This window comes from Paramormyrops kingsleyae, chromosome 1, assembly GCF_048594095.1.
Source record: "Paramormyrops kingsleyae isolate MSU_618 chromosome 1, PKINGS_0.4, whole genome shotgun sequence".
Classification (NCBI taxonomy): Eukaryota; Metazoa; Chordata; class Actinopteri; order Osteoglossiformes; family Mormyridae; genus Paramormyrops; species Paramormyrops kingsleyae.
The window spans coordinates 10673456-10687852 of NC_132797.1; the positions used below are offsets into that span (position 1 = coordinate 10673456).

Genomic DNA, 14397 nt, shown 5'->3' on the forward strand with positions numbered 1-14397 from the left:
ACTCCGGTGACATAAATATATCGCAGATTCAGCAGCAACAGCGGCAGCAGGCCGAATCCGAATGGCTGTTGGGGCACGTTCCAGTTCCCGGCTCGGAGTGCGACGCAGCCAGGGACGACTCCCTCGGCCTGTAACATCTCTCTGAAGCCATTCCTCTGTCAACAGTGACGAGACTGACGGCCTTAGCCACTCCCGGTGGGGCTTGTTGCTGTTTCCATGGTAACAGTCTCTGCAGGGACGTGGTCCGGGTGCTGCCTCCCTCAGAGACAGCGAGACCCCCACCGATCGGATCAGATAAGCCCGGCTGGACAGAGGAAAGCAGCCTTTATGGCACATTATCTGACGAACCACTCGCAGTACAGTAATGAGCTCCTCTTCCTCGTGCTCTCTCGTCTTTTTAATGATCCGGCATGAAAGTAGCACAGGGAAACGTACTGGACCGGTCAGTTTTATGGATAATTTCCCTCCCTGGGGTGGAGAACTGAGATGGCCAAAAAAGGGTGAAAAAAAATGGATAAATGTCCTTATTCATTTTGCGGCTGGAAAGAAACAAAGCTGCTGAGGAAGAGCTGCCTTCGCTTTGGCCTGCTTAAGGAGACACCTCCGTAGCTTCAGGAGACACCTCCATAGCTTCCGGAGATACATCCAGAGCTTCTGGAGACATCTCCATAGCTTCCGGAGACACCTCCATAGCTTCCGGAGATACATCCAGAGCTTCAGGAGACACCTCCGTAGCTTCAGGAGACACCTCCATAGCTTCCGGAGATACATCCAGAACTTCAGGAGACACCTCCGTAGCTTCAGGAGACACCTCCGTAACTTTGGGAGACACCTCCGTAGCTTCAGGAGACATATCCATTGCTTCCGGAGACACATCCAGAGCTTCAGGAGACACATCCAGAGCTTCAGGAGACACCTGCAGAGCTTCAGGAGACACATCCAGAGCTTCAGGAGACACCTGCAGAGCTTCAGGAGACACATCCAGAGCTTCAGGAGACACCTGCAGAGCTTCAGGAGACACATCCAGAGCTTCAGGAGACACCTGCAGAGCTTCAGGAGACACCTGCAGAGCTCCTGACTCCTTTACCACAGGAAGCACATACACAATTGGGCAGCAGGGGAAGTTGATGGCTTAGCAGTGTGGTTGACTCTCAGCTCAACCACACCCCCCACAGTAATGACCCTTTACTCCCTCTACTTCCTCACGGTGCAGTAATGACCCTTTGCTCCCTCGTCTTCCTCACAGTGCAGTAATGACCCTTGACTCCATCCTCTTCCTCTTGGTGCAGTAATGACCCTTTACTCCCTCTTCTTCCTCACAGTGCAGTAATGACCCTTGACTCCATCCTCTTCCTCACAGTGCAGTAATGACCCTTGACTCCATCCTCTTCCTCATGGTGCAGTAATGACCCATACTCTTCCTCACAGTACAGTAAAGTCATTCTCCTCTCTTCTGCAGCTGACACGTGTTCCAGTGGAGGTGTGTAGCCAGTACTCCAGTTGCAGTGAATGCTTGGGCTCCGGAGATCCACACTGCGGTTGGTGTGTGCTGCACAACATGTGAGTATGTGTACGGTACACGCACATGCGTGGCACACACATGTACATGCACGGTGCATCCATGTTTTCAGTGCTTTAGCCAATGTTTCGCTGTGGTGTGACTCATCCATCCATTCATGTGTCAAACAGTTTATCATGAACACACTAAACATGGGGAGAACATGCATGGAAATGTACATATAAGAATATACTATGGGTATTGCATGACACTGCTCTATACAGACAAACAGGAAATGATGTATATGTGTGTTTGTGTATGATACTGCTGGGAGCAGTTTGACCTCTGGCTGGCGGGTCTGTGCTGGTTTGGAATTGGGGATGGGGGGGGTCATCTCTTTTCCATGTGTATGCAGGGGGTACTGTGCCATGTGACCCAAACAGCACTGATTCCTGGGACAGATTCCTGGTTTGTAGGGATGACAGAGAAGTGTGCCAGTGCCGTGACCTCTCGCTGACCTCTCCCCATCCGGGATAGTGTTCCTCGGACAGAGATGTGGGATTCATTTACTCTGATCCCTGTCCTAATTCCCCGGGCGGAGAGCCCAGCAATGCCTCCAGTTGGTGTAGAAGGAGGGGCTCCTCTTTTCATGGCAGCAGCTGGGGTGATTCTTTAGGCCATCACATGCACACAACGACCCCCCCTCCCAGGGCTTGCCTAATGCCTTCTCTCTCCCTCTTCCTGCAGTCAGACTCGGGCCCAGGGGCCGGGAGCCTTACTGACGAGAACTGAAACTGTCTTACACAATATAACCTGAGATTCTCCCGGAAAACACCAGGCTGGAAAAATGACATACAGTCTGGTTCATCTTGTGGGGGGGGGGGGTCAGGGCGTAATGTCTGTTTGGAGTGGGGTGGCGAGGGGGCACTGACCTGTGCTCCTGTAATCTGGGTGATGAATTCCACACTTGTCAACAACCTGTAAGAAATAAGCATAACTATTATGAAAAACATTAAATATATATATGTACCTGAGAGAGTTTTGAACATGCAGCAACCAAAATGCCGGCGGCTAGACGATGACTACAGAATGAGAGACATTTCCTGTCGTGACCCTCAATTCCCTTTCTGTCCTCCCATCTCCCACTCTGCCCCCCTGTCTCCCACAAGTCCTTCTCTGTCCCCCCCTCGCCCCCCCCAGCTCCCTGTATGTCCCCCCGCCCCCTGTCTCCCTCTCTGCCCCCCTGCCTCCTCTCTGTCCTCCCATTTTGCGCCCTTGTCTTCCTCTCTGTCCCCCCCACCCCCAATCTTCCTGCCTGCCCCCAACGATCCCTCTCTGTCCCACTCCCCTGTCTCCCTCCCTGTCCCACCCCCCATCTCCCTGCCTGCCCCCCCCCGATGCCTCTCTGTCCCACTCCCCTGTCTCCCTCCCTGTGTCCCCCCACCCCCCATCCCCCTGCCTGCCCCCCCCGATGCCTCTCTGTCCCACTCCCCTGTCTCCCTCTCTGTTCCCCGGATCCCTCCCTGCCCCCCCCCACCGCCCATTCCAGCACAGAACAACACCTCGCTCTGATGGAGACAGGCGACTCGATCGGGGCCACACAAGCCTTGTCTTAATTGATTGACCCTCAGTTTACCTCTCTTGGTGAAAGTCCTCTGAATGCCTAACGAGGCCCTGGAAACTGTAGACGATGTGGGGGGGGGGCTTGCGGATAGGCACCCTCAGAGCTCTGTTTCTGTCCTGCCGTGATCCCACCTCCATGTGCTGAAAACGACATTAAAAGCGTAACTCAGCAGCCGGACATTGCTGTTTTTTTCGTGTGCCTGGTTTATTGCGTGTGTGTATGGGGGGGGGCAAACGGCAAGGTAGATCGATCGCGCCCAGGCTGTGTAGAGAGAGATAAACAGCGTTGTCACGGCAATCGTTCGACTCCGGTGCCTTTGCACGCTGAGAGGATGCTCGCCTTAAAAAGCAGTGGGTGGGGGGCGTGGGGGGTGGGGGGGCATGGAGAGGGCTGGATGCACCGAGAATGCAGCTTGTCTGCCACTCAGCCATCAGTGCTCAACTTCATCGTTGATTGTATGCAGAAAGGCAGGGGAGCGCCTTCCATAGTCAACTAAGGCATGCGGCTGTGGGCGGAGCTATATATGGGCAGAGCTATGTGTGGGCGGAGTTATGTGTGGGCGGAGTTATGTGTGGGCGGAGCTATGCCTGGTGTGTGAGTGCCAGTGTGCGATGTCCCATTTTCTCGATGTCATGACTGTGTCGTCGGACTGTGGGGTCATTCCCAACCGGTGACCCCCAGACACCCCCAGACTTCTTACAAACACCTAAAAGCACTCATGAGCGCTCTGAAGGTTACATGAAAATCACGTCCTTCACAGTTTCCCCGGTACCAGCTTTTCGGACAGGATCCTGGAAGCATGTTTGATTATCGTCTTCATCGTCGTTTCCCTTATTTCCCCCCTGCAGAGGGAAACAGCCCAGTGCTCAGTCACAGCTGATTGGCTGGTTGGCTGATTGATTGGCTGACTGATTGTAGTCTTGTAGCCAGTAATTGACTGCATAAACACTTCCTTGGCTTTGTCACTCATTTACTCAGAGGGTCCCGCCCCCAGTCCATGACCAATGTCCCACAACCCGGGTCACACCTCTAGAGTCTCCTCTAACCCCCCCGGGAAGGTGTAGGGGGCCGTTTCTCTCTTGGGCTCTTTCATTCTCCTTGCATTTCATTTGTGAGTCAAGCGAGCTGCCCCCCCCCCCCCCCCCCCCCCCCGCCTTGGCCGAGTGTGACTGTAGTAATCTGTCTGAGATTGGACAGGTCTCAAAAGCAGCAGATAGCCCCTTGGGGTGGGGGTGGAGGGGGGGGGGGGGTGGATGTTCAATAAACAAAGCTCCATGCAAACGTGGTCTGGGGGAGGTTGTTCACTGGTGCATGCAGTTGATTACAGCAAGATCATATCCCCGGGGCTGGGGGGGGTCAGCGTGACAGTGAATTAGCAATGTATCAACTCCGTCTGCGGCCTCGGAATCCCGGCCCTGACCTTCACATTGTGTGCTCAATTGCAGTGACAAAAACAGAAGCCCCCCCACCCTCCCCTCGCAGCCCCCCAGGGGACACTGTCATAGAAAACAGGGACGGCGCTCTTTATTGGCTGGCTGACACGCTAGAAATGCGAGTAAACGGTATGGCTGAGTGCCAACTCGGATCCCTAATGGAACCCGCTCTTCTGGGCCCCCAGCGTACCGGGCCAGGCGTTTGGGAAGTGTGTCCCGCTCGCTGTCAGTCCCCGTGACAGGGAGCAGGATTTCTGGAATTGTACCTGTAAATGAGTAACAGACTTTTCCAAGTCGCCGAGGCAAAGCACAGGATTCTTTTAGCTGCGGACTCGCATCTGCAAAGTGTTTCGCTCTCATCCATGAATCTAGAATCGGGTTTCATAACGAAGCGCGGGGCTCGTCATGGATCACACTGTCGTCGGCATCATTCCAGCACGGAAGCCCCCCCTGCCCCCCATATTTACTCATCATCATGTTTGCGGTCAGATCCCCCCGTGGATTCTCTTTGCTCCGGGCCAGCAGGTTCAGCCCGCTTTGTGGTGGGTGGCCGTGTGACTCCGGGTCGGGACGGTTCTGGGAGGCCCTACCCAGCAGCACCGATCCAGTCTGTCCCCCTCGTCACAGGGTCTATGTGTTTTTATTGCCGTCACCTCTCTTAATTACTTAATTAGCAGCATAATTTTGATTCTGTCAACATGTTCTTTCTTGAGAGTGATGCAGGTCGGCTCTTGTGTCCGTCCACAAGTTTCCGGATTCTTCCTCCCGGCCGTGGGCTTTGAGAATGCTTTGGCTCTGGCAGTAAGACCCTCGCCTGGATATCAGCTGCTGGCACCAGGTTCAGGGTGACACGGGCGGGCGGGAGGTTGGTTTAGTTATGCTGTGCAGATGATGATGGTGCAGGGCTTTGCCTTCACTCAACCTTGAATTCCTACACACACACACACACACACACCCCCACACACACACACACACCCCGAACGACATCTCACACAGAGACTCATTCTCTTATTTACCAAGGAGCAGCTCTTAGAGTGAGACAGCCTGAAAGGGAACCCAAAATCAATAGGGGATGGAGGGGGGGGGGTGGGACATTATCTCTGATTGACGTAACCAGCTAATATGGGACATTGGGGTCTGAGAAGTGACATGAAGGTGTGTGTGTGTGTGTGTGTCTATGTGCATGCGTGTGTGTGTGTGTGTGTGTGTCTATGTGCATGCGTGTGTGTGTGTGTGTGTGTGTGCGTGTGTGTGTGTCTATGTGCATGCGTGTGTGTGTCTGTCTGTGTGCGTGTGTGTGTGTCTATGTGCATGCGTGTGTGTGTGTGTCTGTGTGTGTGTGTGTGTGTGTGTCTATGTGCATGCGTGTGTGTGTCTGTCTGTGTGCGTGTGTGTGTGTCTATGTGCATGCGTGTGTGTGTGTGTGTGTCTATGTGCGTATGTGTGTGTCTATGTGTGTGTGAGTGTGTGTGTGTTTGTGCGAACGGGTATACCTTACCTTATGGGGACACAATGTCCCCACAACGTGATAAATATCCATTTTTTTCCCTGGTCCGCAGAAGGGAAAAACTCTATTTTATAAAAATCTGTGACTGCAATAAGAAAACTAAAAATGCCAAAAGTCTTGTATTTTGTTTAGTTACTTACGGTTAAGGTTAGGGGGGGTAGGGGTTACGGTCGTCATATTGGGGTTAGGGTTTTGCCCATACAAAGATATAATTACAAACTCTGTGTGTGTGTGTGTGTGTGTGTGTGTATACATGTATGTGTGTGTGTGTGTGTGTATACGTGTGTGTGTGTGTGTGTGTGTGTTTTCCTCTCATCCTCATGATGAACGTGACCTTGTCATCGGGAAGGATGAAGGCCCAAAGAGAGGAGCAGCCGCTCTGGGGGGCTGATGATGATGACATTAATAATACCAAATGCCTGCTGACTGGACATGCCCCCCCCCCACACCCTGCCTGTCAGTCACGCTCTTTGCACCAATGGCCCCTGTGCTGATCGACTTTGCGTGAAGCTGCTTGGCCTCATTTCCACGCATCGCCGCTCCTCCCACATTTTCAGAAACAACATTTATCATTATTGCAACAATTTGGCCAACTTATTATGATTTTTTTTTACACTATGAAGTTGTGAGTAAGTTAAGTTTTCCCCGGGGGGGTTGACTTTCTGTTATCAGTCAGAAATATGTCAGGTGCCGATTTCAGGCTGTGAGAGAGCTGTCAGCTCACTGGACCATGATTGGCGGGTCGCAGATGGATTAGAATTCAGTATTTGGTGAAAAAAAAAAGTAAAAGCGATTGCAACTTTATTCAGATCTCTCTCTCACAGCCTGATGCAGCAAATGAAAGGTATCAGCAACGCCAGGGACCATGTTTATGGTCCATGCTCTCTGTCATATTCTTTTGGACTCAAAGAGGAGAGGACAGAACTTGGGGACGTATCCAGATATCAGAACCACAGGACAGACCCTTGGGAGAGACCGACAGATCACAAGCTGAGGACAAACCCAGAGATCAGACCCAGATCTTTCTTACACACAGTCATTATTTTCTTATTTCCAGTTGGTTCTGATATAAATGCACCAACTGTGATGGAAGCTGGGGGTCAGAGTCCCAGTCGAGCTGGGGGTACCGATGGGGCCTGGCAGACCCCGGGGGGGGGGCGCAGCTGAAGGACAGATACAGGCTCCCGGAGTGACTGCCTGGTGCCGGCGATTCTGCAGTGCTGTCACAGCGCTCCGCCTGCGTCCCTCACTGTCACTGGGCCTGTCACCCCCAATGCTGTGTCACAACCTGGCCAAGCGTGAACCAAGTACCGCCCAGGCTTCCAGAGGGAAGAGGGACCGGGAGAGTGGGGGGGGGGGGGGTAGAGAAAAGACAACACCAAGCCAACTTCATCACTTTTGTTCCATCGCTCTTCATGCATTTCTCTCCTCCGCTCTGCTGTCCGTCAGACGGATCAGGCTGCCATCGCTCCTGCTCGGATGGTTGTAGTGTGCCCTGCATTGTTTGGATATAGATGATATGCTCGGCACTAATCAAATGCTCCTGTGATAAAATGTGTCCCTGGTCTCAGCATCGGGTTACAGATTTTTGGAGAGTACCTTTGTCATTGGATATGCCCCCGGATGAAAGCCGGCCTGTCACACATGCAGCCCCTGGCTGCTTCAGCGGGCACTTGTGAGGGCAGCTCTTTGTTTTTTATTTGGGTCCTTGGGTCCTAAGCCCATATTTTCTGCTGTAACTTTCCAGGCTGCGTGGTGTCATTGTTTCACACCGTTTAGCTGTGTGTAGGTGTTTCCATCTCCCAGGTTCGAACGGCGGACAGGTCCCCCGCGAGGTCACCGTGCAGCATGGCGTGTTTCTCACGTGCTGTGATCAGAGACAAGCTTCCTCGCCCTTCTTTTCCACCGAGAGGCCCTGGCAGTGCAGGAGCTCAGTGTTTGATAGTGTTAACCTCCACAGACTGGCTGCTCCTTGCTCGTTTTACACTTGCAAGCACAGGTGACATCAGGAAGAAGTGGCTGATCTAACAGAGGTGGTGTGGTGAGAGCCAGGCTCTGGACAGGGAGGGGGGGGGTCACACGGTCAACGAGCTGTTTCTCATGCCTCAGCAGAGTCACTCTGAGTGTGTGACTATGTTTGCCCCCCACCACACCGGGGTCCCAACCTCCATGTTGGCTGTGAGGATTGCATCCTACATGTGCTGACTGATTTTAATCAGCCTCAGAATTAAAACCCTCCTAACGCAGGATGAGGTGCGATGCCGCTGTGCGTGGGGCCTCTAAATGCTGCCCCCCCCCCCCCAAGCATTTAGCAGATTATCAGGTCCATGCAGACGTTGTCGGAACCCCCACCCTGCGCTCCTTATTACTGGTCTCTATGCAGTATTTCTTTTTTATGATATAGTTACTGGCAGAGATGATTATAGGCCAGTCTATGGTTTCTGTGGGATCTTCTGATCTGCTCTCTCTTTGACCTTCTTGACGGCACAGCGCGCAGTAAAACTGATAATCCCAGACTGATCTGTATCCTGATGGCTGAATTGGTAAGGCGTTGCTGCTTTATGGTAGTGCGCTCAGCTCCAGGCCCGACCCGTGTATAAGCCGAGATTCATTTCCACGTTCTGCCCACTTTCAGCCGACCCCCCAGGTTTAGCATTGGTGCTAACAGCCTTCTTCGCTCACACCGCACCCTGGATGTGGGTCACTGTGCCATCCCGAAAGCTGGCACGCTGCCGCCTGACGCCGGGGGCCGGACCTCTGCCCTCCCCCCTCCTCTGATTGGTCCCTGGGATTCATTCATGCCAAATCGATTATCCACCTAGACAATGCTTTCCGTTGCGTTTAGACTTCATTTGCATAATGAGGCAAACAAATTGCCCTCATTTTTGTGTTTGTTTTAAATGAACAATTTACTGTATTAGTCATAATTGGATGAGGAAATTTGTAAAGCGCAGGTCTTACCAGCTTCAGCTGACTGCCGTGGTTCTGCCGAAGCTGTGAAGGCATCTCCGCATCGTGCAGGTGTCATGCCCCTTGGTGGGAAGTGTGCTAAGCGGGCTCTTTCTCTTTGGTTGGGCGGGATTGTGGGAAATCACCAGTACGGAACCTTGTCGGTGTAAATCCCAGTGCTGCCCGCAAAGGGCCTGAGAAAAGACTGAATTCTTAGCTCCCCCTGTGAAACGCTACCCCCCAAATGGCCCCCCAGGCTCTGCCCAGCTATACTGTCCACGCCGTGCCCACTCAGCCAGAAGTGTTATTACCGTGATGCCTACGGTCGCGGTAATGACTCGAAGATTAGGCATATGCAGACAATGGCTTTGGGTCTGCCAGTCTCTACACCGGGGCTGCCAGAGAGCTTTCTGCCCCTGTCCTTCACCAGGAATATCATGTTCTCACAGTACCTTCACATACCTTCACCAGACGGTCATGTGATCAATCCACCAGGCCTCCAGAGGGCGCCCTGTTTGCTCTCACCCTCAGCTAGTGGATGGACATTGTGGGCGAATATGGCACTCTAGATCTGTGGTAAAGGGTACACTTCTGCCATCTGCTGGTAAGGACTGACGCTCCTTCTCTTCCAGGTGCACCAGGAAGGAGAGGTGTGAACGCTCCTCGGAGCCCAGGCGGTTCGCCTCGGACGCCAGGCAGTGTGTCCGCCTCAGTGTGCACCCCAACAACATCTCCGTGTCTCAGTACAGCGTCATGGTAGGTGCTCCGCACTCAGCTGCCACAGCCTCTCCTCTGTGTTCACGGCATGATTAACAGCAGCTCTGCTGCTTACGGGGTGCAGCGTATCCTGTGCTAGTAGCATGGCTGTCCTTTTGTACACCTTTAATATACCTTGCCCTGTATCTCAGTGGGCAATCACAGGAAATAAGCCAAGCTATTTGTCAGCCTGCTCTCACAGACACAGCGCCTCCTTCGTCATGTTTGCCTCGCTCCGTGTCCAGCATGTTCATTCCCTTCCCATAACTCTGCGGTCTCTTCATTTGATCCCATCTTGAGCGAGGAGGTACGTTAATTCCCTCCTTTATCTCTGCGGCATGTCGTCCGGGGGGCGGGGCTAACAAACGGCCCATACCTTGGGGGCGGAGCCAAGGCATTCGAGAGCATGACGGCTTCTCTGCAGGCATTAGCACCTCTCATTTATGAATGGCTGCCGGCGTGGTGATGGCGTTTGGCAAGCGGCTGGTTACAGCCCAGAGGTTGGAGCGGCCATCGAAGGTCATTCCGTCGTGATGGAATGGATGGCGGGAGTGTGAGGGGAGTGAGGTAATAGTCAAGCTTTGACGACAGCGGACAGGCCGTCACACACACCTCTGCAAGAATGAGGAAAAACCCAGAGTTCAAAGTTGACCATGTGTCCTCCTGCTTCAGGGGTCAGGGGTCAGGCCCAGGTGACAATGCAGCCGCCGCTGGTCTGCTCCGACCCCGACCTCAGAGCGACCTTCCCCGCCACCTCACGACTGCGCATGTGAGCCCCTTGCAGCTCCCGTATCGACCCACTGTCCGCGCCACCTGCAGACGACGCCATCACGGAGGACATGGAGAGGTCGCTCCTGATTGGACCTCGCCGCCGTTTTTGACCTATTGTCACAGCTTATTATGTACAACCCTGATTACATCTCTGCATAGACGTGCCTTTGTTGGAACGAGCGGAGCATGCAATTTAAATCAAGTCTCTGGGCCTCCTGCTGCCTTTGATTGCATTCCTGCTGTTTTTGGGTAGCACTGGGTGCCTTTTGGAACGAGCAATTAGCCCTTCATCAGGGAACGTTCCGGACAGTCCGGACCTTTGCGGAGAGGAACCCGGGCTGACCCCTCCGAGGTTCCTCCACTTTTGTACAGGGAACATTTTCCTGACCCTACTTCTCCCTGCGGAGGCAAAACCTACAGAAAGAGACCAGTTAAATTGTTGTATCGGGCCGCTAACAATGTTTCTGGACCCAGTTAAGCTGAGGTGGCGTGTAATTCCGGCAGTTTTTCATTTCCCTGACTGGACCCGCTTCCCAGAACAGCCCAAGGTGACCGAGTGTGTGTGGCCTAATGGTCTGGATCCAGCATCCCCCCGGGGCATTAACCACAAGGGCCCCGGAACATTCCGGAAATACGTGTGTTTTATTTGACGTGACCTTCAGAAAATTAGTAAACAGCACCGAAATGGTTTTTTCCTAATTTGTCAAGACACACCACCTGTGTCTCTGGAAACTTCCGCTGTGCTTGTTGGAAGACGAGAGGTCCTGAACAGTTTGTGCATGTGGTTCTTAATGGTGTTTGGAAGAGGGCAGAATCTGTGCCTCAGGGTTTGGGGTCCTCCTCATATCCAGGGCGACCGCACGGCTGCCTGCAGCAGCCCCCACCGCACCGAGCATGAAAATAAAACAAACTTGAATTACATCCCTAAGTCAGGCAGGCCCTCGCCTCCATGCTTGATGGGTGCCCAGAATCCCCCTGGGCCGTGTGGTTCCGTCAAACAGCAGGGGTCTACTGCTTCTATCTACAGCCCCCTGCAGGACAGACAGAGTACTGCGGACACCAGGACAAACTTGTTTGAAATTCCTCTCCTCTCCAGTCCTCAACCTTTTGGTTTTACTCTGTTCTAGTTAGACCATTTTTTCCTTGCATCATGGGAGAGAGAATGGCTCACCTTCTCATTCTCAGCCCTTCCCTCCCCCAATACTCGCTTTCTTCCCCCCCGCTCTCTCCACCTCCCCCCACGATTCCTCTCCTCTCCTCATTGGCAGAATTGAACGTGAATCCTTTTATCATTCGCTCTCTCTGTTCCCTCGACGGGCAGCTCTGTCAGGAATTTGAAATCTGTACGGCACGCCGGTGCGGCACTTCCCCTTTTACTAGATGCTTCTAAGCAAAATTTCTGTGGCACAGAAGCAGTTTAGCAAATGTACCTTTTTCTCATGGGTCCAACAGACGGTGAGGGCTGTGAGACTGAAACCGGCAACCTGTCCACCGTGTTCACAGCTCAGTTACCATATAGACGCTGTGTCTCGCACTGCGAAGACGCCCCTCTTGGCATCCTCACTGGTAGCGCGCCCCGGGCTCTGCCAGGCGCCAGGCTGGTAACCGTAGTAAACTGCAGCCGGCGGCTAAGAGCCGTGGCACTGGCGCGCGATGGCTTTCTTAACGCTCGGCATGCGTTCAGTCACACGCGTGGTCCGTGCGGATGAAAACACGACTCGCTCGCCCCCCCCCCGCCCCCCCTCCCCACCCTCCCTGGCTCCGCTTCTTCTCAGATGAGGATCACAGCTTCGTGGGTTTTTTTTTTTCCACTGTGATTTTACTGGAGCGTGACTCGAATTTTGCGCAGATTTCAGATTGCTTAGCACCTCGTGGTTTTTACAGGCGGATATCTCACCGAAACAGTCTCCGGCACGCAGAGAACCTCTGCCGGGAGCCAAACCGCTCACCCGCCCTGGACCACCGCGCTGCATCCTGCACCGGCAAAGTTCCCACAAAAAGTCGCTCTGCTTTCTGACTTTCTTTTCTCTCTCTCTCCCTGCCTCTCCCCTCAGCTGGTCCTGGAAGCCCACAACGTGCCAGAACTTTCTGCCGGCGTGAACTGTACCTTCGAGGACGTGGCGGAGATGGACGGTCATGTGGAGGGGAATCACATTCGGTGCATCTCGCCCACGGAGAAAGAGGTGCCGCGTGTCATCTTCGACAAAGGTAGGGGGCGCTCCTCAGCCGGGGTTGGCTGTGATTTTTACTTTTTTTTTTTTTTTTTTTAAGAAATTATCGATGGGTGAGTCTACCATTAACAGTACAGGTAGCCATTAGCATTGCTAGCTATTGGTTGCTGGGTGTCCGGTGGGCGTGGCCTCCTGAAAGGTCCTGAGCCACTACAGTGATGTTCCCCCTCCTCTCTGATAATTGGTCTGAGCCTCTTATACGTACCGACTGTGCTGCAGAGATGCGCAGGATGCGTCCATCCCCAAACGGGGTTCGATGTCACGTTACCATACGGTGCCAGGATACACCCCCCCCCCCCCTTTCTCCATCAGAGGCAGGCCTGGGGGGGCCAGGGGGACTGAGGAAAGCAGATGTCTCCCGTTGTCTTTGGGGAGTCAGAGAGCGGAGCTGCAGGCACAGTAACAGCTCTGCAGAGAGCCAATCCCCCCCATGAATATTTCACACCTAAATATTTGTACAGATGCCTATTTGTTTGCCGTTTCGTGCGAAAAATCCCCCTTTCCCATTTAAAAGTGATCAATATTTAACTAGCTGCTGAGCGTTTTTCGAGGAAGGACGGACGGCGGTATTCCTCTCCCCTTCATCGCTAATCCCCGATTTAAGCACGGTCGCTGCATCCTCACCAACCGGCTGCCCGTCCAACAAACACCTTAAGGCCTGTAGGGGGCGCAGCTGAGATAGACACCTTCGGAAACTACAGCTATTGGGAGGCCACACAAGCCTTCAGGCCCTGCTCTTGCATGGGGCCTGCTTCCTGCTACCTGCCTCAGCACCTCCTTTGCCCTTGCTTTGTCTTCTTGCAGCGCGATGCTAATGTTAGCCATTAGCAACATCTGCCAGCGTGGCGCTGAGGGGGGCTTCGGTGCAGGGTGATGGGGGTAAACCGGCTTGTCAGGCTGGTTTCTGGCACATAGACGATGATGTCAGGCATGGAGGAATCTCTTAGGGGGACCAGTTTTGACAGATAGGGTGTCACACGCGGTTTGCCATGATTGATGAACGATTCCATCACAGGTATGGGCAGAGGATGGAAGGCTCTTCGGTCCACGCCGGGCCTGCTGAATGAAACATGAGGCCGTTCGTTAGCTCAGACAAAGCAGCACGCAAAGCAGGATGGCTCCTTTGTACCGCGTCGTGATTAAACTCAGAGCGGGAGCCTATTTTTTTCCAATCTCACATTTCAAAGGGGCTTCGAACGACTGGCGTGGAAACGTTTTGATCTCTTGGACCTGGCGAGAGCCGCTCTATTGTGCCACTGGACGTGGGGGTGGTGGCGAGCATCCCGACTGGGGGGGCGCCAGAATCCCGCTCACGCTTCCCCCTTAATGACCTGAGCGCCAGCGAAATGAGTGCTGGACAGATGACAGAGCCCCCCTGAATTGCCAGTCAGCTGCCGGCCTAACCCTTTGATCTCGGTCATTAGTGTGGGACGATGTCACTGTGAGCCGCTGCTAGGGGCAGAGTGGCACCCCTGGGCTTTACTATGCCGGTGATGGTAGCAAGCTGGGCACCACCAGTCTCCTGCTCGCCCCTGACGAAAATCTTTGGATGCCAACGCTTGTGGACCGAGGGACCAGTTGAGGACTGGAGAGGAGAGGAATTTCAGTTTCTCTGTGGTGACTCTACC

The 14397-nt window shown here is 53.6% G+C and overlaps 1 protein-coding gene across 3 annotated transcripts in view; it reads left to right on the forward strand.

The window, feature by feature from the left end:
* plxna4 (plexin A4) overlaps positions 1 to 14397 on the forward strand; it is a 158306-nt gene that overhangs the window by 91161 nt on the left and 52748 nt on the right. For all 3 annotated transcript variants that reach the window (XM_072709299.1, XM_072709298.1, XM_072709300.1), the window contains exons 5-7: positions 1460 to 1560; positions 9644 to 9767; positions 12593 to 12746. In XM_072709299.1, the coding sequence (XP_072565400.1) occupies positions 1460 to 1560; positions 9644 to 9767; positions 12593 to 12746 (379 nt within the window). The remainder of the gene's footprint in view (positions 1 to 1459; positions 1561 to 9643; positions 9768 to 12592; positions 12747 to 14397) is intronic.